Source organism: Mustela erminea, chromosome 10, assembly GCF_009829155.1.
Source record: "Mustela erminea isolate mMusErm1 chromosome 10, mMusErm1.Pri, whole genome shotgun sequence".
NCBI classification, from domain to species: Eukaryota; Metazoa; Chordata; class Mammalia; order Carnivora; family Mustelidae; genus Mustela; species Mustela erminea.
Genome location: NC_045623.1, coordinates 99,233,218 through 99,259,712, shown reverse-complemented (window position 1 = coordinate 99,259,712; position 26,495 = coordinate 99,233,218). Strand labels below are relative to the sequence as shown.

At 54.2% G+C, this 26,495-nt stretch overlaps 1 protein-coding gene across 4 annotated transcripts in view; it reads left to right on the top strand.

Moving 5' to 3' along the window:
• The window catches only part of KAZN (kazrin, periplakin interacting protein), a 1,027,640-nt gene that overhangs the window by 976,250 nt on the left and 24,895 nt on the right, over positions 1–26,495 (top strand). For 2 of the 4 annotated variants that reach the window (XM_032360798.1, XM_032360799.1), the window contains 5 exons: positions 87–257; positions 6,599–6,788; positions 8,816–8,946; positions 11,839–11,889; positions 13,274–13,397. In XM_032360798.1, coding sequence (XP_032216689.1) covers positions 87–257; positions 6,599–6,788; positions 8,816–8,946; positions 11,839–11,889; positions 13,274–13,397 — 667 coding nt within the window. Of the gene's footprint in view, positions 1–86; positions 258–6,598; positions 6,789–8,815; positions 8,947–11,838; positions 11,890–13,273; positions 15,867–26,495 lie in introns of those variants that run through there. The other 2 variants (XM_032360801.1, XM_032360800.1) reach the window with 2 other exon arrangements.

The window sequence follows — 26,495 nt, the reverse complement described above, 5'->3', positions numbered from 1 at the left end:
CTGGTCCAGGGGTCAAGGCCTCTATGGCCCCTCCAAGAGGAGGCCCCACGCCCCCTCTGTAACGGCCTGGCGCTCTGTCCCTGCAGGAGAGCGAAGATGCCGTCAAAGCCCTGGCAAAGGAGAAGGACCTGCTGGAGCGTGAGAAGTGGGAGCTGCGGCGCCAAGCCAAGGAGGCCACGGACCATGCCACGGCGCTGCGCTCCCAGCTGGACCTCAAGGACAACCGGATGAAGGAGCTGGAGGCTGAGCTGGCCATGGTGAGATCCCGCCCCACCTGCACACATCTGGGGCGTCCAGAAAGCTGCTAGAGGCCACGTGATGGGCTGGGGAAGGGGTATGGGGACGGGGTGGGGACAGGTTTGCCGGAGTCCTGCAGCGGAGTCGGGGAGGGGGTGCAGCTGGCCGTGGGGTCCGTGATGCTCTGTCAGCCTCCTTCCGCATGGACCCCCGAGCCCCCTGAGCCCAGGCTGCAACCTCTCATCCACCTGCAGGGGTCTGGTGAGCGTGCGGGAGCCCATCCACACTTCCGCTGTCAACAAACAAAGCCCATTTTTGTTTAAAATACACATACTTGTTTAGGAAAACGTTTGGAAGAAAATGCACCAAAAAACTAACAGTGGTTATTTCTGGGTAGGAGGATTGCAAGAAATCTCTAGTGAAAATGTCTTACTTGGGTTGTCAAGAAAAAAGGTTATTCTTTTTTTCCCCAATCCCAAACACACCTTCCACGTATTTCCAAATGCTGTGTCTTCCATGGAAGTGCCCAGCCTGCCTGTGGGGACAGAGAGCCCAGGTGGTGTGTCCGAGTCTGGTGAAAGGGGTCCGGGGCCCAGGAATCCTGCTCTGCCTGTTCCTGTGTGACCTTGGGCCACTCACTTAACTTCTCTGGGCTTTAGTGCCCTTTATCTGGTACCAGAATGGTGGGAGAGTCTTTACCTCACCCAGCTCTCCCAGGAGGGAGCCAGGACCACCAAGGGCTCAGCCTGACCTTGTCTGGGAGGAGAGCATGCAGGGTGCTCCTGGGGGGTAGGGGTGGGTGAGGGGGTCCCATGAAGCTCTTAGAACACCGCGGTCTCCTGCAGAGAGCACTGATGCTGGCTAACTATGTGGGGGACAGCCATGGGTTCTGGGTTTTAATCCAGCCCCACTGCCCCCTAGCTGTGTGACCTTGGGCAGGACCCTTCACCTCTCGGGACCTGTTTCATCAAGTCTAAGTAGGGATAATTGCATATACCCCGTAGGGCCTGGGGATTTTGGTGAAGTAATGCCAGGGAACTGCTTCGCCTGGTGCTGTATATAGCGGTGATATGGCGACACAAACGTTCTCTAGGGTCAGTTATTTCAGGATTGAGGGCCGCGCTGTGGCAGGGCAGGACCCCTGGGCCCCTCCTGGGTCTCCTGTCCAATGCTGACCCCTAGTGGTCAGAACTGCCCGGGGCCAGAAGAAGCTATTGCCACCAGGTCCCCTGCAGGGGTGGGTGCTTTCCCCACCAGTGAGGTTCGAGGAGGGCCCCGCAGAGGCCAGGTGTGTCTTCTGGCCTTGGAACACAGGCCTCAGGCATTCGGGGGACTTCTGGGGTCTTTCAGGACTGGGAAGCAGATCTCTCTCCTGTCCCCATGCCCAGACTCCTCAGCCTGCTTCCATTCTGGTCAGCGAAGCTCAGGTTCTGGCCCCTGCTCTGGCGGGCATCAGACCCCCTGCTAAGCGTGAGCGTGTACGGTGCGAGTTCGCAACCTGGAGTGCAGGCTTTTTCTCCGTCACTTCGGCCGAGGTCCGCCCAGGGCTCGGCGGCAGAGGGAGGGCCTAGTGCCGAGATGCATGACAGCCCCAGTGTTGTGGGGGTGTTCGCCAGCCCCTCTGTCGCCTGCCATCTGTAGAATGTCACACCCCGGAGATTTCTGGAACTGCCTGCTTTGGGTGGCACGGACCAGCTTGCCCCACTGCCCTGCTGGCCCGGCCGAGACTAAAGGGAGGCCGCCGTCCCTGGGCGTGTGCCTTGGGGGTGAGCACCAGAAAGCCACTCTGGCCACTTTGTCCCGTGGAATGTGCTGGAAAGGAAGTGAGGAGCTCACGGGGCAGCGGGAAGATGGACGACCAGGCTTAGAAATGGGCCGAAGTCCAGGCGGCTGCAGAGGTGGGGACCCCAGGGGCCTCCACGGAGCGGTCTGCTCGGCGGCCCCTGCTGGGGAGGAGGACCCTGAACCTGCCCTTGAATGGCACCTCAATTTTTTCTATGACTTCGATTCAACACGAGGTGCAGAATGGCCCATCCTGGGTCACTTGCTCACCACTTACCTAGGGGTCCTGGCTGTGGCCCCTGGTGATGAGTGACTTCCTAAGTGACCTCAAAGTGCCGCCAAGGAGATGGGAGCTGAGCGGGCAAGTTCACACCCGCCAGTGACCTTAAAAGACTGGGAAGCAGCCCGGGGCCTGATGAGCGTAAGCGGGCCCTGTCCCAATTAAGGCACCAACCCCCCACCCCCGACCAGCGTCTGCAGGGATGCTGGGCTGGGGGGTCTCTACACACCCTGTATGGTTCTGAAGGCTGCTTCCCTTCACTAAAAGCCAAAGATTTTGGCTTCCCAAGAAGCTAAGCCCTCTCAGTGTTTGGTGGTCAGTCCCCACGTGCCGCTCAGCCTCCTGCCCTCTGGGGGGAACATTCCAGATGAACGACCCCTGGCCAAACCAGGCATGACCACTCATGGCACATGTAGGCACATCAGCTTCGTGAGACCACCCTGGGGGGGGGGGGTCGATGTATGTTTTTTAATACGTTCTTTTATTGAGATATGTCACATGCCATAAAATTCACCCTTTTAAGATGTACAACTCAGTGGATTTGAGTATGTTCACAGAGCTGCACAGCCTTCACCATGATTTAGTTCCAGAACAGTTTCCCCACCCCAAAAAGAAACTCGTACCCATGAGCAGTCACTCCAACGAGGCCTGTATTCCTCTTGTGCCCATTTTAGGGACGTGGAAACAGGCTCAGAGGGCAGGAGCTTGCCCAGAGCTGCCCAGCAGGTGGAAAGGCAGCACTGGGAGTCACAGGCCCTGTGGTCTGTGATGTGGTGGCTTTGTTCTCGAGGCCTTTGAAAGGACCCCTAGCTGCTGGTCTGAAGGACGCACCTCCCCCAGCAGCCATGGCTTGTCCCTCAGGCCCTCCCCACTGGCCTCTGCTACACAGAGGTGATGGGAGACAGGACCACCAGCCCCCAAGATCACGGGCTTCCCCAAAATGCTAGTCCTACCCCTCCCCCTGCCCTGGAGCTTGGTTCATGGTGGCCCAGTTTTCTGTCAGTGCTGCTTCTCCAAAACAGGAGACGTTTCTTATGTAGACTACACTGTAAATGGGGCTTCTCACCCTCAGCACTGCTGACATTTGGGGTCAGATAAGGGTGTTGTGGAGCCGGCTAGCACACCAGAGGGTGTCCAGCAGCTTCCCTGGCTTCTGCCCACTGGGTGCCAGGAACACTTCCCAGCTGGGAAAACCAAAAGTATTGGGACATTTCCCGGGGTCCCCTGGGGAGGGGGGCAGGGGCAGAGTTCGCTCCAGTTGGGAACCAGTCTTCTATAAAGTTGGTGTTTCAGTCAAGTGTGGGCTTAGCACCTGGCTGTGCCCTGGCCATCCAGGCCTAACAGAATCCCAATTGGGTCCTGCCGTCTTCGGGCTGTGTGACCTCCGACAAGGCACTCAGCCTCTCTGGTTCTCAGTTTCCACATGTATGAAGTCAGGACTGTAAGACCTTCCTCCTGCAGGGGGCGGTGGTGAGGTGAGGAGATGCTCAGTGAACACCAGCTGACCGGGCTTCTGCACCCAGCCCAGTCCTGTCCTTGGCCCCACCAGGGTGAGGAGGTGTGGATTCTCGTGTCCCTTCCACTGGCCAGTCACTGTGCAACCTCAAGTCACTTTTAACTGCCTGGACCTCCATTTCCTTGTCTGTAAAAATGGCAGCCGCCACAGGCCCAGGCAAGAGTCAGGCGTAGTGAGGGTGGGTGAGAGGCAGGTCAAGCAGCAGGGGGACAAAAGGGGTGGCTCTGGTTGGCTCTGGTTCTGCCCTCGCTCTGCAGAAACCCACCTGCCACAAGCACCAGCTCCTGGCCGTGACCAGACCGGCTCACAGACCTGCTCATGTTTTCCTGGAGGTTCCTGTACCAGGAACCAGCCTTTGGCCAGCGGAGACATTCGCTGGACAAGCAGGAAAGCCTTGAAAAGCTAGTGAAGGATTCCACTGAGCCGCACTCCCAGCATCCCTCAGGGGCCCAAGCTCCCTCCAACATGACTGCTTCACGGCCTCCCATCAGCAGGCCCCCCGGGCAGTCAGGGGCCTTCATCAGCCCCGATCCAGAAGGAGGCCCAGCGCAGGGTCCCGCCTGCCTCCTGCATCTTCTCACCCCATCTTGGGGGGAGGGGGTGTCAGTGACCCCACCCATCCTGCAGCTACGACGTACTGAGCGTGCAGTAGAGAGCCTGGGTTCTGGGTCTTCGTGGAACTTGGGCCATGTCTTGTAGATGTTTCCTGCTGAGTCACTAACCTTTATTGAGTATTTTTCCCATAGACCAGGGCTCTCCACAGCAACCATAGGATCCCCCTTAGACATGAGGGCGTGGAGGCATCGAGGGCTGGGGGACCTCACTCAGGATCCCCCCACTGGGAAGGGGCGCAGCAGGGCTCAAATCCGAGCTGTCCGGTTTCCAAGCCCAAACTCCAAAGCACTTGACTGGGCCACGTTGTCACACAAATCCAGGGGGTGCTGTTTGCATAGAAATGATCCTTCTCCGTTCCCCATCCTACTGGTGAGGACCTTGCTCAAGGTCACATGGCAAGTTAAAGAGTCGAAGTGGAATTTGCACCCAGTTCTGTCTCATTCCTGTCATGTGAGGAAGTTTGCACCAACGCACCAAATCCAGCAGCTCGCAAGTCCAGGCACAGAGCACTAAGGAGAGGGTAGAGGCTCAGACAGAAGAGGGAGCCAGAGCTCAAGGGGAGCTCCCAGCATGAAAGCGCGTTCAGTGGAAGAGTTGAGCCGAAGGAGGCAGTGGAGACTGCCATGGGAAGGTGACCCGTTGCAGCCCCGGGCATGCCTCCCCTTTAAGTTGACTCCACACCTCTTCTGTAGTTCTTCTGTAGTCGTCTCTGCTGTAGCTCTGTCCCGAGTGGACCGTGTGTAATAGTCCCTGTGCTTTAGAACTCAGAAGTCCCACCCCCTCCCCATCCCGCAGGACTCACTGTGTGGGACCCCCAGCTGTCCAGCAGCAATGACGTCAAGCTGTCTGCTGAGTTAGAAGGTCCCTCTCTCAGGCCCAGACAGAGCTGAGGCCCCGCCTGGGAGAAGAAAGCCAGGTGGGGACAGAAGAGTGATCCCGCCATGAATTTTCCGGGGCTTCCTATTTCCCACATAGGTCCCTCCGTGTGCGGGAGGGCAGAGCTGAGGGCTCATTAGCTGGATGGCAGAGTGACTTGTGGGGCTCATTTCTCAACCATGAGTCTGCCTTCCAGGCAGCCGAGATGGATTGGGCAGGAGGAAGCAAGGGAGTAGGGCAGCTTCATGCATGGAGTGATGCCTGGGTAGAGGGCCAGGAGGTTGGATGCATGTGATGTGATGCCATGGTGGCCAGGAAACAGAGTCTCTCATGTGGCTGGGCTGCCACAAGCCTGTGGCAGCCCTGCGCCAGCCCCAGCCCAGCCCCTTCCTTCAGCAGGCTTATTCCCTTCCTTTGGGGGTAAGTTAACAGAGCAGATCCCCTGAGCCATCAGCCTGGACCTAGCAGAGCCGGGTTCCATTAATTGTAAGGATTTTTATTGATCAGTACACATCTCCAGCTCCAAGCCAGGGCCTGCAGATTCCGTGGTGACCAGGCACACCCCAGCCTCTGCTTCATGGACTCGAAGTCTGCATTACTTGTGCTGCTGATTTCGTGGCTCCAGAGGAGCGTGGGTGACGTAGAAACCACGGGGTCACGGCCAGACTCCCCAGCTCAGGACTCAACTTGAAGGTTCTGCTTGCAGTGCTTTCTTGAGTCACTTCTAAGCTTCGAGCACAGATAATCTTCCACTCCGTACTTGAGACCCAGGGCTCTTGCCCTGAGCACATGGTGGTTTTCTAAACTAGAAGGAAGGTGATGACCCGGCTCGGGGGATGGGGCTGCCACCTTCCAACTCAGCCTCCTCCTGCCGTGGAAGGGGAGTGATTCCATAGACTCGGGGTGTCCAAGCTAGAGGGAGCCCTAAAGATTGCTTGCGCTGGGGTTTTCATTTTACAGGTGAGGAAGCTGAGGCTCAGGAAGGCAGTGACTTTTTCTCGACTCTCATTCAAATCCCAGCTGGTCCTTGGAGAACCAGAAGGAATGGGTGACAAGTGTGTGCTTGGACACCATTTCTCTCGTAATCCTGGTCTCACTTTGTGTTAGCAGGAACTAAGGGGGAACCCCAAAGTGAACCCCAAAGTGAGCAGGTGACTCTGACGGGCACGCGATGCAGAGCCCGAGATGGCCTGGTACCAAGGTCGGATTCGCGGCTCTCTCACCACGGTGGGTCCTGGCCGGGCAACCGACTAAGAGGTCCTCTCGATCACGTCGCCTTTTTCTGTCTCCAGGCCAAGCAGTCCTTAGCCACACTGACCAAGGACGTCCCCAAGCGGCATTCGCTGGCCATGCCGGGCGAGACGGTGCTCAACGGCAACCAGGAGTGGGTGGTGCAGGCGGACCTCCCGCTGACCGCGGCCATCCGGCAGAGCCAGCAGACTCTCTACCACTCACACCCTCCCCACCCTGCAGACCGGCAAGGTGAGTCCTGGCCCCGCCCTGACAGTGGGGGCTTCTGGGCAGGTCGCCAACCACCCAGGTGGGGGAAGCAGCCCCTCTCTTCCCTGCTGTAGCTGCTTAGGGGGCTGTGGGGCGGAGGCCCAGGCTTGTGTAACTGAGAAGTCCCGGGATGGACTTCAGGCGTAGCTGGATCTTAAGGGCCAGACATCCCTGGGGCATGTCCACCTGTCTGTCTCAGCCCCATCTGCCTCCCTTTGGCTTCCTCTTGAGGCCGTCTCTTTCCACGAAGCCACGAAACAGTCTCTAACAAGTTCGGGCTTGGAAGGTCTTCAAGCACAAAAGTTGGGAGGAAGAAAAAACGATCTCTTTCTCTGTGTTTAGAGTAAATCCCAAAGGACTCTGATTGGCTAGGCTGGGTCCCTTGCCCACCCCTGGACCAATGACTGTGTCCAGGGGCTGTTCCGCAGGTTCTCCAGCCTGGGCCTCGGGATCCTGTGGCTGGGGGACAGCAGAGCTCCTTGATTAAGGGAGGTGGGCAATCATGGGATGGGGGGTGGTGGTGGCCACAGGGGTCACACATCTTCGCTCCTGGCACCAGCAGCGTCTGCACCCACCGGCCATGCCACACCAGGGGGTTGAGGGGGCTGCCTCGGTGTGACATGTGCAGGTTGGGGATTGGCAGCTGGCCCTCGGAGCCCGCAGCGCTGCCATCACCTAGCTGGGAACCCAGGTCCCTGACTGCAAAGCCCATTCATTGTCCATCACCCGCCCCCCCCAGCACCCCCATGTTAAATCCCACGTCCATTTCCTACAGCCCTACCTGCTCACGGGCTGTCTGCACACAGTAGGCCCCGAGGCAGTCTCGCTGAGCAGAAAGTGCTTCCTGCAGGCAGAGCCTGTGGCCAGGAAAGCAGTCTGCCGGGGGGCTCTGGGGGACTCCCCGGGACTGTACCTTCCGAGCTCAGCCGTCTGTTCCACCACTACGGATGGAGCGCCTGCTCCGTGCCAGGCACCGTGAGCTCTGGGGGTCACCATGGATTAGACACCCACCGTGCCTGCCCTTGTGGAAATGGATGTTGTAGGCATGAGGACAGATAAACGGGCATAACTGAGCTGACAGACGGAAGGGGATAGATGATCGTTAGCCCAGGGAGACAAATCAACAGGAGACACTGTTTGGTGGGAAAACGTGTGGGGAGAGCTGGTAACTGGGGGAGGCCTCTCTCAGGACAGGCTGAGACCCCGATGAGGAGAATACACCCCGGGCAGCGGGACCAGCCAAGGCCGAGGCAGGAGGGAGATGGCCCGTGTCGGGCACTGTCAGAATGCCGGTGTGACCCCGAGCCGAGGTCCGGAGGGTGGGCAGAGCCCGTTCGGGCCTTGGGGGTTTTAACACAAAGGCCTGGCTTTGCTGCGGTGTGAGGAGTGGGGTCAGGGAGGCCGCTGGGCGGCCGCGAGGTCTTCAGGAGAGAGGCAGCAGGGCTTGGCTTGGTAGTGGCAGTGAGGCTGGAGAGAAGTGGACGGGTTTCAGGTTGGTGTTGGGGTTCGAGACAAGTGAACAGATTTGGGGGTTGTGTTTGGGGTTGTGTTTGGGGTTGGAGAAAGGTGGACAGATTTGGAGGGCTGCCCTGGGGATGACTGGGCGTGGGGTGTGGGGGAAAGAGGGGGTCTGGCCGTGGCCTCCATGCGTCTCCCTGGGGCATTCGGTGTTGACTAGTGGTTAGGATTGTTCTGGGTCTAGGGAATGTCCAGGTGGTGGGAGCCTTGTGAGGACAGTCACCAAGGTTCCTGGAGACACCTGCCTTTTCTCCTTCACTGTGGTCAGGAGAGGGCCTAGTTGGATCCAGAGGCCGGGGCGGCCTTTCCCAGCAGCTGCTCTCTGGTGACTTGTGGGTCTGTGGAACGGAGGGGCAGAGGGTCAGGCCATCTCTTCTCTATGCCTCAGTATTCTCGTCTGGATAATGGGGGTGTAGGGTAGCGTGACAGCAGGGCAGCACAGGCGGGACCTTCTCTCCACCCCTCACTCACCAGCTGTCCCTGCTTTCCAGCGGTCAGGGTGAGCCCCTGCCACTCCCGGCAGCCCTCTGTCATCTCCGACGCGTCTGCCGCCGAAGGCGACCGGTCGTCCACGCCAAGCGACATCAACTCCCCTCGGCACCGGACACACTCCCTCTGCAACGTAAGGCCAGCAGCAGTGGGGCCGGGGCCGGGGGCCCTGCCCAGAAACCGCAGGGGCGGGGTGGAGGGGTGAAGACGAACCCGCTGTTTCCTCTCGTCCACCCAGGGAGCACTCTGGCGAAGGCACTTCCTGTTCTGTTCTTTCCTTTTGCAAGAAGAGATGGATGTGGGGAGAGAAAGAAATGAGGCCTGTTTGCTCCTTTTGTCCGGGAGGGCAAGAAAAACCCAGAGCAAGGCAGGCCTGGGTCGGCTCGGGGTCTGCACAGCCCAGGACTACCTCTGGCGGGGTTCCTGTGTCTGGGACCGTGGGCTTCTCCTCCCAGCTGCGACCTTCCAGAGCTCAGGGCCTTACCAGTATTTCCTTTCCCCATAGAGCCAGCTCTCAGTCCTTCTTCTAGGAATGAGCCAGATTTTTTTTTTTTTTTTTTAATTTTCTAGGAGTTTGCCTCTGGAGTGGTATCCCATGAATTTGTTCTGTTTGTTTGTTTGTTTGTTTGTTTTGCAAATCACACTTTTTTATGACATGCTGAGCACCAGCTGCCAAGAGGTGCAGGTCCCTGGCCACCTACTCTTGGTGACTGGCAGAGCAGATGGTTGAGCTTCAAGGAGTGAGGGGCTGAAGGCAGGTCACGCATCCGAGGACAGGAAGACGCCATGTCGAGGTTCCAGCATGAAGCACTGGGGAGCGGGCTGTGGAGGCTATTGTATGGTTTTGTTCTGTCCCACAGCTGATAATGGAGGGCTCCCCTGCTGCGGAGACCGAGACACCATAGTTCTTTGAGTGCATGAGAAAGCCTTCTCAAAAAGTCAGCTAATGTTCTATTAACCAGCACAAATGATAATAAAAAAGAAATGAGGTGAATATAGTGGGAAAGAAAGGCAAAAATAACTCCTACGTGCTGATGATACGATCACCTACCTGGAAACGCAAGAGAATAACTGAAAAGCTATTACAACCAATAATGACCAAGTACATGAATGGTACTGGTTGAAAATCAATGTATAATAATCAGTAACTTTTGTCTATATGAATAATCACAAGGGAAACTTCTTTCCCATCTACAATAATCATGAAAAGTAGCTAAAGATTACTAATAAAAATAGCCAAGACCAAACTTAAAATTAGCTGCCTTCGCCTGGTGACGTGGACAGCAGGGATCGCTGGCCCAGGGCCTTATCCCGCCCAGTTGGGGTGTGGAGAAGGCCGCTCCGGGCCTGAAACCTGCTCAAGGCTGGGATTCTTTTTCAACTTCCTTAAAGCAATTTGTTCTTCACCAGTGCTCAGGACAGAAGCCCTGTGACAAAGGCTGTCTTGAATGACAGAACTGGGACGAGGGAGGAGACTACTAGAGGGCTTCTGACAGCCGTCCCTGGTTTGGAGGGACCACTGCTGAGCTGAACCTACAGCCAACAGCGCCCTTATTCTTAGCATGGGCTAGAGACCTAAAGTAGCCACGTACACCCTAGATGAGACCTTCCCAGGGGCCATATTTTGATTTCTCATGGTGGGTCCAAAGGGGCTCGGAGAGCCAGAATACTACTGGAAAGTCCATTCTGCAGAAAGGGTTCTCTCAGTGCCTCTTGAATCACCTTTGGCCTTTTCCCCAACTTGGCCTTGGCGCATACCAGCTGCAGGTCCAGCCTATTTATTTCCAGGATCACCTTACACAGGGCCCTGCTGCCAGGACCTGGGTGCTTTCATAAGCCAGTTGTCTGCAGACGGGCATTCTAGTTCTAGTGGACACTGGCCTCATTCTCTACCCCATGAATTTGACAGAGATGCCCCTACCCAGAGTAGACCTCTCTTAGCGTGCCACATGGGTTCTGTTTGCAAACCTTGGGATGGGACTAAAGACTAAACTACCATTTGTTCCATCCCTGCCCTCCCTCAGCCACCTTCATCCCCATTTCTTCAGATGGGCACACAGGTAAGCCAAGAAGAGCCTGGAAAAAGCACCAGGTAACCCTCTGTTCTCAAGCCTTTGGCCTGGCACAGCAGGAACAGCCCAGCCTGGACTAAGGACCTCTCCCTCTTACTCTTTGGCCACTAATTTAGAGTAGAGGTCGGGACTAAGTGTAGGGAACTTGAAGACAACTTTGGCCCAAGTGACATACATCTGGTTTTTTCATGGTTTTTTTTTTTTGCCTGCAATTCTGGAAACAACCAGCAGGGGCCTCCCTTGTAATTACTTGTGATCCCAAAGATCTGTTTGCCCCACCAGGCAGTGCAGCCAGATTCTGGGATGTAGCGAAGGCTTTTGCACGCCCACCATTGCATGCCCACCGAAGGGAGAACTGGACCAGGAAGAAACAGCCCCAGATTTGAGTTATAGCTCTGCCATGAGTTCCATCATGTTGGATTACCCTCTGTATCTGTAAATCAGGCTCACGAGGCCTGCCTACCTCTCCACAAAATAAGAGATGCATTGAATTGTTTGTGGGGGAAATTAGAAGCTCCCTAGTCTCCTGAGTCTTCCTGTCCTGAAATTCTTTATTTTTGTGCCTTTTTCTTTTAAAATTGTATTTCTTTATGAACAACACCAAGTATAACCAATCTCCAGTTCCAACTTGATGGACCAATTGGGACAGGATCTTAGAAGCCTTCAAGTGACTGATTTGTTGGTCAGAGGGTGTTGGGGGTCAAGAGGCCTGAGCAAGCAGGAGAGCACCGTAGGACCCCTGGTCCAGGCAGCATCTCAAACCCCAGGTGCCATTGTTGAACCATCTGGGAGTGTTTGCTTCAGGGGTGGGGGTGGGTTCACCTGTGCAGAGGTAGGGTGGTCCCTAAGAGATGGCTTCCTTCCATGGAAGACCCCACTCTCCATGGGCCACCTCTGCTCCCATGTGTTGTGTGTCCCTGCTGTTTCATTTCCCCCCTCTTTTTTGGCTACAGGGCGACAGTCCCGGCCCAGTACAGAAGAACCTGCACAACCCCATTGTACAGGTAGGTGTCCTTCCCTGGCCACTTGGGCCCTCTCTTTACCCCGTGATGACCATGAGTCCCCCTGTCCCTTGTTCCCATGGGCCCTCAGTCTCGCCACTTCCATACCTGGGACACCCAAGGCAGAGAGGAGTTAAGCCACTGCCTTGGTCAGTCATGGTTTGGTGGCCTGACCCAGAGTCAGTACCTGCTTTGCCCTTCCCTGGTCCAATCTGTGGACCCATTAAGTGCATCACACATCACACATCTTCCATCCTGCTCTCCTGGTGAGTGTCTTCTCCTGGCAGCCAAAGGCTGATGAACCAGGCCATAGCCTCTTTGGGCCCCTTGCTGTAGGAAACTGTTCTTTATTCATTTTTGACATTTCAGTACCCTGTCAGGGAGAGGTCACAGGGAGGAAAGGGGTCGCAGAAGGGGTCTCAGATCAGCAGTCTAGTCCTTGGGTTCCCAGATGCTGGTCTATGCACTGCTCATCTGCATCAGGGTCCACCAGGAAAGACTTTTCAAATGCAGATTCCTGGGCCTTTAACCCTGATTCTGATCCACCAGGTATGGGATGGGGCCTGGAATTCAGGTCCTTCTGATGTGTTTTGGGAACCATTAGTGTAGCGTCCACCTATTGGATGGGGAACACTACCCTATGTCTTTGTGTTTGTAAAGCCCTCTGGTAGACCCCAGCCTCAGGCCCTCAGTTACCCAGACAGGAGCCTATGCCCATCATCACTGTTGTCTCCACAACACAGATTAGAAAACCAGGCTCAGAGACGCCAGGGGTTCTAATTAGGACTAGCACCCAAGCCCCAGCATCCCCTACTCCCCACTGTGGCCAGTCCTGCCTCTTATCCAAGGCCTTAAGGTTCAGGGGGTCCTTGCTCTTGGCCCACACAAAGCTCAGATTTCTCTTTCTTCATTTTCCGGGCTTCCCTGGGTCCCCTTTTTCCCACCGGGAGTTTTCCACAGTTAACTTGTATCCTTGCTGCAGGGTCCCTGAAGACAGGGGACTGGGCCAGAGCCAGGTGTGGAGCCCTCGCAAGCACCCCAGGGGGGTGGGCAAGCTGAATTTAAGTGACAATGGTAGTGCAGCAGCAGCAGCAGCTGGCGGTTCCTGCGGGGTTATGATGCCCAGGCACTGCTGTGAGCACGGTCGTCCCCGCCGACACTCTCAGGACTGCCTTGTGTGGGTCCCACTGCTGTCCCGGAGAGCTTCCACAAGGGCCCAAGTGTCACCTCCTCAAACGACGGGTGGGGGTGGGGGGCAGACTCTGGCCCCATCGGCTGTCCCTGTCCCCTCCACCGTCCCCATCCCCCCATCCCCCCATCCCCTGCACCCAGCTCAGGTGGCTTTGTTCTTCTCCCTCCGCCCCCACCGCCCTGTCCGACTCCTCAGTCACTAGAGGATCTTGAAGACCAAAAACGGAAAAAGAAGAAAGAAAAGATGGGATTCGGCTCCATCTCGCGCGTCTTCGCCAGAGGGAAGCAGCGGAAGTCCCTCGACCCCGGCCTCTTTGATGGTACCGCCCCTGATTATTACATAGAGGAGGACGCGGACTGGTGATACCCGCCTCCCTTCGCCTGCCGCGCGCAGGCGTGTCTTTGCGTGTGGACGTGCGTGCGAGCGCGGGGTGGGGGGGAGGGGCGCGGGGACGCGGCGGGGCGTGCGTGGCGGGGCGTGCGCGCGCGCGCGTGCGCGAGCTCCCGCGCACGTGGGTGCTGGGCGTGGCCGAGCGCGGGCCCCGCCCCCTGCGGCGCCGCCTCTGTAATTGATGTACATACTCCAACCGTGTGTGACTCTGTCAACTCTCTGTCGTCCTCAGAGCGATACAGTTGTGTTGTTAATCTGGGTTTGTTTCTGTTTTTGTTTCTTTTCCGTGTTTTGATTTGTTTTTTTTTTTTCTTTTTGTTCGGTTCGTTGGGTTCCCCCCCCCACCCTCTTCCCCCTCCCCTCCTCCTTTTTATGAAACTTGAAAACTTGAAGGACTGCTGTGTATTTGTAAATAACAAAACTATTGTGCACTCCGTGCTTGTAAATGTCCCTTGTCCAAACTGCTACTTCTGGAGCCCGTCTGCCCAAGGATGTGGTCTGTTTTTGATGTGTCCCCCCCTCCCTCCCGTGTGAACGCACGGGACCAGACCCTGTCCCCCGCCCGAGTCACTTTAAGCGCCAGCTGCCCCCGTGGTCAGGGTAAGGCCCGCTCCCCGCCAAGACGCCAAGACCCGCGAGCCTGGCCGGGGCGGGGTGGGGGGGCCTTGCCTTGGCCCGGCGTGCCAGAGGTCAAACGGGCTCTTTTTAACGGCCTGCCAGTTTTTAAATTGCGTTGCCGTTTCTTTCTTTATGGAAAAAAAAGAAAAGAAAAGAAAATTGTTCCGTTTAATTTATTTGCACAAACGCAGAAGACTTATTCTATCTAAATTATTACATAAATATTGGAATGTATATTTTTCCATGGGGTGGGCGGGAGGCGGGTGTTTCTGTTGACTTGTCTGTTCTATTATCATGCTGCTGCCAAACTGTGCAAGGTAGACTTTAGGGTGGCCAGAACCCAGGGACCATTGGATTTCAAAGCTTGCTTTTTTCCGTTTTTTCTTCTCTCTCTCTCCCCCATTCTCTCACCCCTGCATGAAAGTGCACTCCACCTTTCTCTTCCCCCCTCCCCACAGCTCCTCTTCAGGCCTTTATATATCTGCTTATTTATCTGAAATGAGGAACACTGACCTCAGTGAGAGGAGGACCTACTGTAATGGTCACTTTCTCTTGGGTCTGTCTTTTGAGAGAGGTTCAGCACAGAGTGAGACAGCCAATCACATGACCACAGGGACCCTTGGCCTGAGCGGTGCCACTAGGGTCCTGGAGAGGCATAGGTTCTTCCTGCAGCCGTGTCTTTCTCATCCTCCCTTATTCTGCATGTCGGCCAGGCAGGGGTCACTGGGGGAGGTGCCCATCTCAAGGGAGGGCGGGGAGGGCTGTTGGGGACACAGTGTCCAGCACCAGAGCCTCTCTGCCCTCTCCATTCTGCTTGGTTCCTACAGCCACACTTAACAGAATATCCTGGAATCCCTCGGGCCCTGTCCCTCACCTTGTCGAAATAGCCTAAGCCTGCTAACTCTAGGAGTGAAAGGCTGGCAGGAACATCTCTCTGCCTATTTGGGGATCAGTTTGGCCCCAATGAGGCTTCACCAGCAAAGGAACCATGGGCACTGTAATGCAGAGTGGTGGAGAACACATGAGCTTCTAAGCCAGAGCCTCCTAAGGCCTAAGACTAGCTTTCCCTTTTCTTTTGACCTGTAAATCCGCCCCCCCTCCAACTCCACCTTAACTACTAACACAGCTCAGTTCACCCATCCTCTGCACCACCGCCATAGTTGCGCTTTTCTGCTAACGGTAACATTTTCAGCTCTTACAAGATTTGAAAGTACTGGAGAGTCTCTATCAGAAGGATAGGATATTTTGTCCAAAGTCTCTAAAACAAACAAAAAAACCACCAGTAGGCTGCTCCCTTTTCTTCTGACTTGGTGGGGAGTGGGGGGGTTGGGCAGGAACAGGCAGGGTACCCTGCCTAATAAGGACCTTTCTGGCCTCCTTTGGCTAAGCTGTTCCTGCAAGCCTGGCAGGGAGGGAGACCGGCCGGGCTGGCATCTTTCTCTACGGAGAGAGATTTTAGAAAATACTTTTCTCCCCTATGAATTTTTTTTTTTCCTTTCGGTTGATTTTTATTGTTTGCCCTTTACTTATGAGAAAATAAGATTGCAACCACTCCTGGTAATGATTTAGTAGTTCCTTTTCATTTCAGTTTTTGTAAATTAGGAGATAAATCTAAGAGTTACTAAGGATGATTTATTTAAGAGAACTACGTCAAATAGCGAATGAGTTATGGGTAAATTAGATGAAAATAACTTTTCCCATGGGAAAGGTTTCTCGAAGGCATGGATGCAAATATAAAATATTAAAAAAAAATCTAAATAAAGCTTATTTTAAAATATTATTGAATTCTATGTTATTTGACTGCTTCTATCTTGCTCCGGGTGGGAGGCAAAGCCCATGCATGACCTGCTCCTTGGAATTCCAGGGCTGGGTCCGGAGGGGCTGAGAAAGCTGGCTGAATTCTGGGCCCATGGTGGGGCTAAGGCTGGGGTGCCCCCCCCCCAGAAACTTCTCATCTTGACCGCCCCGAATGTAATTTGAAGGAGCTGTCCGCATCCAGGGCTGCCTGTGGTCCTAATGCACCATCTCCAGGCCTGGCTCCCTGACCCTGCGTTGTCCAGCTCAGCGGCCCCGGTCAGCTTTCATCTGCTTCCCTCTCCCCCCATCCCCCGGCACTCCTTCCAAAGGCCCAGAATGTGCACCTGTGAGTTTGGGGCATGTTCCTTCCTGCAGACCTCACTGGGCCTCTGCATCCTCCCAATATCCCACCTTCCCTGGGGACAGAGAGGAGCTTAAGAAAGAAATCAGGGGAGCCACAGGGCTTTCCACAGGCTTTTTTGAGCCCCGTGAGATCCCCCGGGGTGCAAAGCCTGGGCCTCCCCCCAGTGAAACTCCACAGTGTGGCCCAAGAAAAGGTCACCCTGCATATCCCGATCTATGATCATGGCCAGTGCCCTCCACCTCTGCCTCCCAACTTAAAGACAAACCCTGTCCAGCGATAAAACTGATGGAAAACTGGCCTTTTAACCCCCAGTCCCACCCCTATCATTTCTGCTGAAAGAAAGCTCTGTGATCTGTTGACCATGCCAAGAAGTTGTAGAGCTCAGGACGGCAAGGAAAAATAGGGACATCTACCCTTGCAGTTCTCAACCCAGCCATGCGTTAGAATCACCTGCAGAGCTTTTGAAAACAGTTACCAAGGCCAGGCTATAGCCCTGAATCAGAGCGGTGGTAAAGCTTCTCTGGTGACTCCAAGGTGTAGCCAGCATTGAGAACCACTGGGCCAGTCTGAGGCGGGCAAGTGGCCCAAGCACAACGTACCACTGCTCCCCTCTCCCGGGCCTCCTGCAGACATCACCAATTGATCGAAGAGCCCTTCCCACCCAGCCCAAAGTGGTCTCTGATGTCTTCACTTTACAAAGCCTCAGACAGCCACTGCTAATCAGTCAGAGTTGGTATACAATGAGAAAGCCCATTTGCCAACCTATAACCAGCCCAACCACCCCACCCTAGTTCCCTGGACAGATGGGGAACACTGGCTCAGAGCAGAGTGACTTGGCCAAGATCCTAACTGTTGCTCCTATAGTCCTGTAACCTTTGCAGGGACTGGGCCATACCTATTGAAATCTTAGTAGCTCTACTCAGAAATCATACTACCTCCTTTATCTTCTTTGAGACCTTGCCCCATACGGTCCAACTTTAAGTGGTACCTATTAGAAATTGAAGTAGGGATGCCCAGGGCATCTAGGGCCAGTGTATAGACCCACAGGTTGTCTCCTACACTACTACAGAAGGCACTAGTGTGTAAATGGTGCCCTGTGTTGTACAGTGCACAACCTGCACGGCTGTACTCACTGGCCCTTCTGCGTGCTCTCCCACCCATGCTGGCAGGCTCCTACAGATGTAACCTAATAATGTAATAACAATAATAATATCTAACATTTATTAAGCACTCACCATGGGCCGCAGTCTGCGCTGTGCCCTTTACATGCATTAACTCTGTTAACCCTCCAACAACCTGTATTTTTGGTGAGAAAACTCAGGTAAATAAATATCCAGGGTCAAGAAGCTAGTAAACAGTAGAGCTGGACTTCAAACCTAGGGAGTCCATAACACCCTGACCACCATCTGGGCAGTGAGGGGAGGGGCTTGGGCAGGGGACATCATAGAGGCCTTAGCAGGGGGACACTAGCAACCACCGGTAGCCTCCGACACAGCCTAGCACTTGCTTGCTGGTATGACTGCAGCCATTCCGTCAATTCTGTCAGCCTTTTATCTCCAGGCGCAGGAAACCCACCCCCACGGAGGGATTGGGCAGAGGAGAAGTGAGCTGCTGGCCCGCCCTGGCAGAGGTTTGCCTTCCCTGGTCCTGCTGTGGAGACTCTCCCTGCACCAGAGCTGCCTGGTGCTCAGATCAGCTCTCCCCCCAACGGGAGGTGGGGTTCCCATCCTGGCCCCAGCATGCGTCCGGGGGGCTCGGGAGCTGCCCCACACCGGTGCCGGGTGGGGACTACCAGCGCGGTGGGGCCATAACGTAGGAGGTCACCAGCCAGCTCACCAATGTGCTATCCTCAGGGCCTCTTACCCAAAACCTGCATTTTTACAGTAAGGGCCTCACAAACATCCCCACCCGCCCACCCCCAACCCATCTGCTCTGAACAAATGGCTCTTTTTTCTGTTCAAACCCCACTAGGTGGGGCCAAAGCTGTCCTCACTGCCCACTGCCCCACCTGTTTCCCTTTTTCGAGTGGAAAAAGAACTAGAAGAACTCGGTGGTCATAAAGAATCAGGAGGGAATACATAGCTTTAACCTTGTCTTCTAAAAGGATTCATAACTTTATATTCTAAAGGAATGCTCTATAAACATAAAAATAACCTAGGAGTTTGGTCTTGGCTGTATTTCAGAATAGGAAGGACATCACCGGTGAAGTATCACTGTGCGGGCATAGTGAGGGCGTAAGTCTGGCAGCAAGGGGTTGAGCCGTTCATGCCTGAACCTCAGCGACATGGTGTCTTAAAGCCCAGGTATCGAAAAATACACAAATATGCACCATTGCCCTCTAAGGGCTGGGCCCCCCACCCCCAGCAACCAGTCCGTGAGAAAATCATCCCAAGAGGATCGGTCTTGGAGAAGTGGCCACTGAAAGCCTTGCCCTCTTCTTCCTGAAAATGGAAGGACTTCCCAGTCCCAAGCCCGTTCCCCAGGAAGCACTGGCTGATGGCTCGCCGGTGTTCACTGAGTTTCAGGTTTTGTCTGATTGCTCCCTTAATGGATTACCAGTAAATGGTAGTTCATTGCACCCAGACAAGAGATCCTATGACACTGCACGCCATGCTACCCCTGGAGGACCCTTGCTGCCCACCAGTGGGGCCAGGCCAGGCCGGGATAACCACTCCGGCTCTGGCCATGCATCGATTTCTAGCAATTTGTGTCATTGTGAGCCTCAGTGTCTTCTCATCTCTGACGTGGATGTCATAAGGCTCCCCGCCTCATAGGCTCAGACATGAACGCTAACTGTGATTTGCAGCCTGGAAAGGACCAGCTCCAAGGCCTGTGTTCCCCATGATTTGAGTGGATTTAAGTTTAAGTCAGAGGCAGGAAAACTGAGTACGAGCAGGTAGATACATATCCTGAGTCCAAACGTGTCTGGATTCGAACAGGTCCCCCAGGGGTGAAATCAGGGCCTCAGGCTGTGTGCACTGCCATGGCTCCAGCTGTGTACCCACTGCTCAGAGGCCAGATTCCATTCCACTGTGACAGACCCCAGGCTTCTCGGCCCCAGAACCAGGGGACTTTGACGTGTGTGTGCCCCCAGAATCCACCAGCCGTGACAAAATTCTTTCTAGATTCCAAGTAGAAACATACTCTCTGCATACTCTGAGATTGAGACCAGGGGAAGAAATTACGCTGCCCAAGCCTGGGTTCTTGAGGCGGAAGCTCCCAGGTCGCCCCAGGGTGGTAGACGTATACAGGGACAGATGTCAGAGCCTGGGACCAGCCTGGCCTCGCCATGAGAAACTCACTCGTATAATCCTTCAGCCCTCCGAGGTAAATACTGTTATTACCTCCATGTTATAGATCAACAAACTGAGGCACAGAGAGGTGAAGTTGTTGCCCAAAGTCACGCAGCTAGGAAGAGGCAGAACTGGGTTTCAACACCAGCCATCTGGTTCCAGAGTCCGTGTTCTCAGTAGCCGCGCTCCACAGTCTCTAGCCAAGCTCTCCCCGCTTCCCCTGCCCGGGACAACCGATCAATGAGAAGCTTCCGAGAACTTGAGAAAGCCTCACTAGCCAAGCCCTGGGCAGGCTAGCTCACTGAGGCTCTGTGTTTCTACCCAGTAGAGGAAGCAATTGGAATAAGCAGTAGTTTTCAAACTGTGTTCCATGGAACACTTGGGGGCTCCTCAGAGGCCCCATCAAGAGGCTGCCCTGGCTGGTGGCAGAGCTAGCAGGCAGGGCTCCAGTCCGACCTTCAGCCAGAAGCAGCTCTGCTCTTCTGTGATGCACCCTGCACCTCCAGGCAGGAGTCCGTTTGAAGGATTCCATGATAGACGAAAAACCGTAAGCAAAGAGGAAAAAATAAGGAGAGAGAGAGAGAGAGGGGAAGTTTGAGAATCACACACAGATCAGTAGTGCTCAGACCTGACCATGCCTTGAGTTTTAAGGCTACAGATTCCCCGGCTCCATCCCGTACCCACTAAATCAGGTTTGTGGGGGAGACACTGGGGACCACGCTCCCCAGTGTGGTCTCATTTGCAAGAGGTCACATGGGGGGGCAGCAACCTCTCTGTGGGTTTTAGCGCAGACTTGCCATGGGGTAACTACCGCTAAGGGACCATGATAAGGGAGGTTGAGGCCACCACCTAGGGCAGCTCCAGGGTGAGGAAGGAATGGCTGCCAGAGCCTTTGCTAGTCCCTGCTGAGCAGAGAGCAGAGGGGTCTGGCATGGCCTGTCTGCTGCCTCCTGGGCAGCCTCAGAAGCCTGCAGCAGGACCCCTGTTAGGGTCCCAGAGAGGTTCCCAACTTTCCTAGAGGCACACAGCCAGGAGGTGGCAGGGACAGAAGTCAAGGCTGGGTGAAGGCCAAGTTCGGACAGGCTATCTACCATCTCGGATTCTGCTTGACCTGTGGCCGACTAGACTTCTACCAAGCATCCAGTGGACCTGCTGGCCTTGGCCTGGGGCCCATGGTGCCCCATGGACACCCAATGATGAGCCCTAAATTGGGAGCAAGACTGCCCTAGCTGTGCTCTAGGGAGCAGCCTGGGGTGGAACCACTGCTGGAGGGGGAGGATGGGGGAGGGGGCACAGGGTTCTGCCCAGACCTACCCTCAGACCCCTAAGGGGGGCCCAGCCTTCAACCCAGAAGTCTTATCACCCTAGCCCCACACAGTCGAGAGCCCCGAGCCTGGCTCTGACTTCCTGTTCCCAGCTTGGCCAAGGACTTGCTGTGTGACCACGAGCAAGTCAATCTCTCTCTCTGGGCCTCAGACTCCCTCTGATACAAACCAGGGCAGTGGTGGCTTGTGGAGCCTTTCAAGTCCCTGGTGTCCTCCCCAAGGCCACCTCCCCCACCCTGCTCACTGTCCTTCACCCCAAAACTCCAGTTTATTTCTCTTATAGATAATGATTCCATTGTAACGAAGGGTTTGCAACGCCAAGGCAGTGTGACCCCCGTGGGTGAGGTCATCTCCAAGCTGCATCCTAGAGCCTGCCTCGGGCCTCCTCCTACACCCCCTGTTGTGGAAAAGTCATTCCCTGAGGGCACCCCAGAATCCCCTGCCCACCCCTGCTCCACACCGGAGAGAGCCAGCCCAGGTGCCTTCCCTCCTCGCCCTGGCAGAACAGGAAGCCCTGTGAATGGATGGCCAGAGCCCCTCCCCAGGAGGCCATGCACAGCCACCCCCGTGAACTGCAGTAAGACTACATAGTTCGAGGCCCCTCCCAGGGGATAGCCTTTTGCAGCTTGCAGTGCTCTTTCCTAGGCAGATTAAGGTCAAGTTTAAGGGGGTAGCTTCTGGGCAAACTGTCTGGGTCCACACCTTACTCATGAAATTTGCTACCCAGCAACCTTAGACAAGATACTGAACCGGCTGGGTCTCGCTTTCCCACTGTGTGCACTGGGGACACTACGGAGCTCTCCAGGGGCGCTGCTAGAGAGAAACGAGTCACTGCATACAAAAGGCTTAGCTCGGGTAGCCGTGAACGTTTGCCACAATGATGATGACAATGACAGCGAGGACGGGGATGTCATTTCAGCCTCTCGCCAGCCCTGTGAGAGACGCAGAACAGGATCGTGGTTCAGGTATGAAGACAGGCCCAGGCAGGTTCAGCAACTCTCCCAGGGATAAGACTAGAGAATGCAGGGCATGTAGAGGTGACAGGGCTCTTGGTGGCTTCTTCCTCACTCCCCTCATGTTACGGAAGGGAAGGGACTTGCCCACCATCAAGTAGGGCATCAGTGGCTGAGCTAGTTCTGGAAGCCAGGGCCCCTGACTCCCAGGCCAGTGTGCTCTGAGCTGCTGCAGACCACAAGATTCAGCAGGTGGGGGGAAATCCTTGGGTCAGTTGTTTTGGAAACAGCATTGAGTCTCTAACCCTAATCCTGAATACAAGACATTAGTTTATCAAGGCTCTGACAAGTTCTGCAGTGAGGGAAAATATCTCACGTTTTTCCACTTTGTGTTTCCCAAACTTAGTTGACCACAGAACCATGGATTTGTACCTAGTTCCACGGAGCACCCTCCGGGACCTGTTGTAACGGGCAACTCCGTCAGCCCCTGTAGTTCGTGCTTGGAGGTGCTAAGTTAGTGATTCCTTGGAGAGCTCTAAGCATACACACTCTGACATTGTTTAGCCCCAGAAAGTCCCTGGGCTTATATGGGATTCCCAGGAACCTTAAGACGTGAGCCAGGAGCAAGGCAAGGTGGAGTCTGGATCTCTCTCTATCAAAGCATCAGAAAGAACCTGAGTCAGTGTGTAGCCACTGCAGAAAGGGAAGGGTCCCTGTAGACCGGCTAAGAAAAGCCAGCCCCGGGGTATTGATTTTGCTGCTCTCCCAGGCCCCAGAGTGGCTGAGCCCATTGCCACAGGGCCCGGGGGCAAGGACAGGAATGGGCACGCCCTCTTGCCAGGATGTCTGGCCCCTCCTGCCCTGTCACCCCACCAGCTCTAAGCTGCCTCATCGCTTTTCCTGGGCTGGGCCGCAGATAAGGACATCGCATCCCAATGGGTTCAATGCCGACATGGCGCCAGCCTCGTTCCTTGTTAGCACACTGATGTCTCCAGGGGTGGTGTGGAGCCTGCAGTTGGAGACAACAGGCCGGGTCACCAACTGCTACTCGGGTGTGTGAGCCATTGCTGGCTTCCCTCCATCTTTTTCTGTGTGTGCAGGAAACACAGATGCATTTTAGGGACAGCCTGAGCCCAGCAGGATTGATCAAAACCGAGCAACATAGGGAGGGGTGTTGAGGAAAGGCCAGGCTTTGGAGCCAGATCTCTGGGTATGATCCCAAAGCCAGTATGTAGCTGTACAATCCTAAGCTGCCCACTTAGTCCCTTTGAGCCTCAGTTTTCCTCTCTATATATTGGGGAAAAAACTGCCTATCTCTCAGGGCCATGGCAAAGATGAAATAACAACCAGAGAGAAAAGTCTAGCCTCCAGCAGCTGCTCGTCTTGGTGTGGCAGGAGACTCACAGGAGAGGAAGAAGCGTAGGCCAGTGACGTGACATCCAGGCTCCGGGTCCTGGCTCTGTCCAAGGACACAGCTGATGGGCATTTCTGAACCTACTTTCTTCCTCTCTGTGATGGGGCTGCTCACGCTCAGGTTGCAAAGCACCTCGCAAGTTTAGTAGTCATGGTCACAGCCGCGAGGGCTCCCAGTGTGAGGCGGCATGTCCCGTGGCCTCCTGTTGGTCACAGAAATGGGCTGCGGTGGGTGAATTGGCATCATAGAGATCAGCAGACATGGAGCCCTTGCTAGGCATCGGTGATATCTCGGGAGCAAAACCAGGCCCCGCTCCTGTCCTTATGGGTTTTACGCTGTAGTGGGAGGCACACGCCCCGAATAATCCCATGACCGAGCCTTGATTTCAGCCGTGAGAAGTGCAGGTGAGAACAGACCTGGCTTATTGAGAGCACTGGGAGCGCATGTGTGCGGGGCAGAGGTGTGGACACCTCTGTGTGCTGTAGCAGGTGGTGACCAACAAACGCCAGGGGACCAGAGAAGGGGTTCTTGGAAGAAGCAATGTCACAGTAGAGCCTGAAGGCTTCATAGGAGGTCACGAAGTAGAGAAGCCAGCAGCTGGGGGACTTCCAGGCAGAGAGCAGCAGGTGCAACAGATTCAAGATGGGGGAGGGGACCAGGAGTGCAGGGAAAGTGCGAGAAGCCCAGGGGGCTGGGGAGGGGGCCTGAGACTGAGGAGAAGCCGGCAAAGGGCTGGGTCACCCAGAGCTTTGTCGTGTAAGGAGCTTGGTTTTATCCAGGGAGACAGTGATGGGTGTTGAACAGCAGAGGTCCCTGGGAAGATTCAAGTTAAAACAATAATGATAAAAACAAAAACAAAACTTTATCGATTGTCCCTTTCCCATAACTTGGGCTTTTAATGATGGCATTGAGCATCACCATGAACCAGGCATGGATGATAAAGAGGATAGACTTGACCTCTGACCTCGGACTTCCCTTCGTAGCTGGGCAGACGGACAGACCCACCAGCAGAACGTGAAGAGCATGGGGTGGACAGTGTACGCAGCCAGAGGATGTCCTCTCGGGCCCGTGTGGAGGAAGACAGACCACTAAATCTAAAATAAAACATACTTTTTAATATATCTCTGGCCTCAACAAAAGTAAGGGAAATTGCCAAGTTACCCCATCCAAAACTAAAAAGCTGTGAGCTAAGACCAGAACAGGAGCAGTGAGTGATAAGCACGTGTGACAAACTGGGGTCTGTCCTGGGGACAGACGCTGATGTCAGGACTGTGGACAAGGACGTAAATGCTGGGGTGTGGCGAAGTGAAGGACCAGAGCCTGTGGTCTCTTGTTGTCCCATGTCTCTTTAACAGGAATGAAATGGTCCCCGCTACCAGGCACCATCCCCCCTCCCTCCCTGCTCCAGCCCCGGCAGGTCTCAGAATTCCTCTCTGGAGGAAAATGTCCACTATTTAAACTCTAGAGATTCCCTTAAGATCAAATCTGAGCTCAGCATGCACGCGAGTCCACAGAGAAATACAGCAAATTTAGACCCTCCAAGGCCTTTTCAGATACATAGCTACCAACACCAAGTACAAGCTAATATGTATGTAATACTTAAAAAAATGTAAGATGAAGTCATAAACATGAGCAAACAGTAAGAGACTATCTGAAAAGACCAGGTGAACTGGGAAAAGAACCAAATAGAACTTTTAGAAGTATGTAGTGAGTAACATTAAAAAAATAAACTCCAGGGGCACGTGGGTGGCTCAGTCGGTTAAGCAGCTGACTCTTGATCTCAGCTCAGGTCTTGATCTCAGGGTCATGAATTCAAGCCCCTCCTTTGGCTCCATGCTGTGCAATGGAAGCTACTTAGAAAAAATAAGTAAATAAAATAAAATCCAAGGATGGATTAAACAGCAGAGTAAACTGCTGAAGAGAGAATTTTAAAAATGGAAAATAGGTCTAAGGAAGTTACCCAGATGCAATGCAGAGAAAAAAATGGATGGAAACCTTGAGGGGAAATCAGAGCTTTCTGGTCTACCACAACAGCCACGAGCCACATGTGGCAATAAGACCTGTATTTGAATTCATCAAAATTCAGTAAAGCTTTGGACTCAGTTCCTCAGCTGCACTAGCAACATTCTGAGTGTTCACTCCGTATGTGGCTCCCGGCTGTCACAATGGACAGTGCAGATTATCCAGCATTTCTACCACCACAGAAAACTCTGTGCGACAGCAGCAGCTTACAAGAGAGGGAAAAAGAATTAGAAAGTCTGATCCCAGAAGGAGAGCAAAGAGATAATCGAGAAGAGGTAATATTAAAATATAAGATAAAATAGTGGGTGAGAATATTCTAGAAATAAACCCTTAGATGCGGGAAGCACGATGTATATCAGTCAGAATAAGAAGAAATCCTCATGTAGTCATATCATAATGAAACTGCAGAACACCGAGGACAAGGAGAAAACCTTTTATTTAAAAAAAAATTTTTACTTATTTATTTGACAGAGATCACAAGTAAGGCAGAGAGGCAGGCAGAGGGAGAGCAGGAAGCAGGCTCCCTGCCCAGCCGAGAACCCGATTCAGGGCTTGATCCCGGGACCCTGAGGTCATGACCTGAGCTGAAGGCAGAGGCTTAACACACTGAGCCACCCAGGCACCCCAAAGAGAAAATCTTAAAAGGAGCTCACCAAAGAACAATTGGGCTGGCAGCTGCCTTCTCTTCAGCAAAAAGGCAGGCAGAAGGTAGTAGAACACGGTCCTCTACTCACCACAATGAGGTGCCAGAAGGAAATGACTGTCAGCCTAGAATTGTGTACCCAGCAAAACTCTTTGATAGAGGAGGGGGGATCATAGGCTTTCTTCAGAAAAAAGTTGCAGAGTTTACCACCAAAAAATACTCCTAATCCAAGGAACTTTTAAATCACGCTCTTCAGGAATAAGAAAAATTACCCAAGAAGCTAGGTCTGAGGCACAAGAAGAAGTGATGAGAACGTGGTCAGCGTGGAGGGAAGTTATTTGAAGCAAATATTGATAGGGTAAAATAATAATCACGATGACTGTTTTGTTAAGTTAAATACATATGGTAAGTTTTCAAGGGTAGCCAATAAAGAACAGTTCTAAAATTCGGCTCCCATCAGAATCACCTGGGAGGCTTGTTAATCTACAGATTCCCGGACCCACCCCTCAGAGCTCAGCTGCAGGAACTCTGGGGCAGGCTCCCAGACTTTGCATCCATAACCAGTTCCCAGGTGTTGCTTGTTGGGACCGGCCCAGGG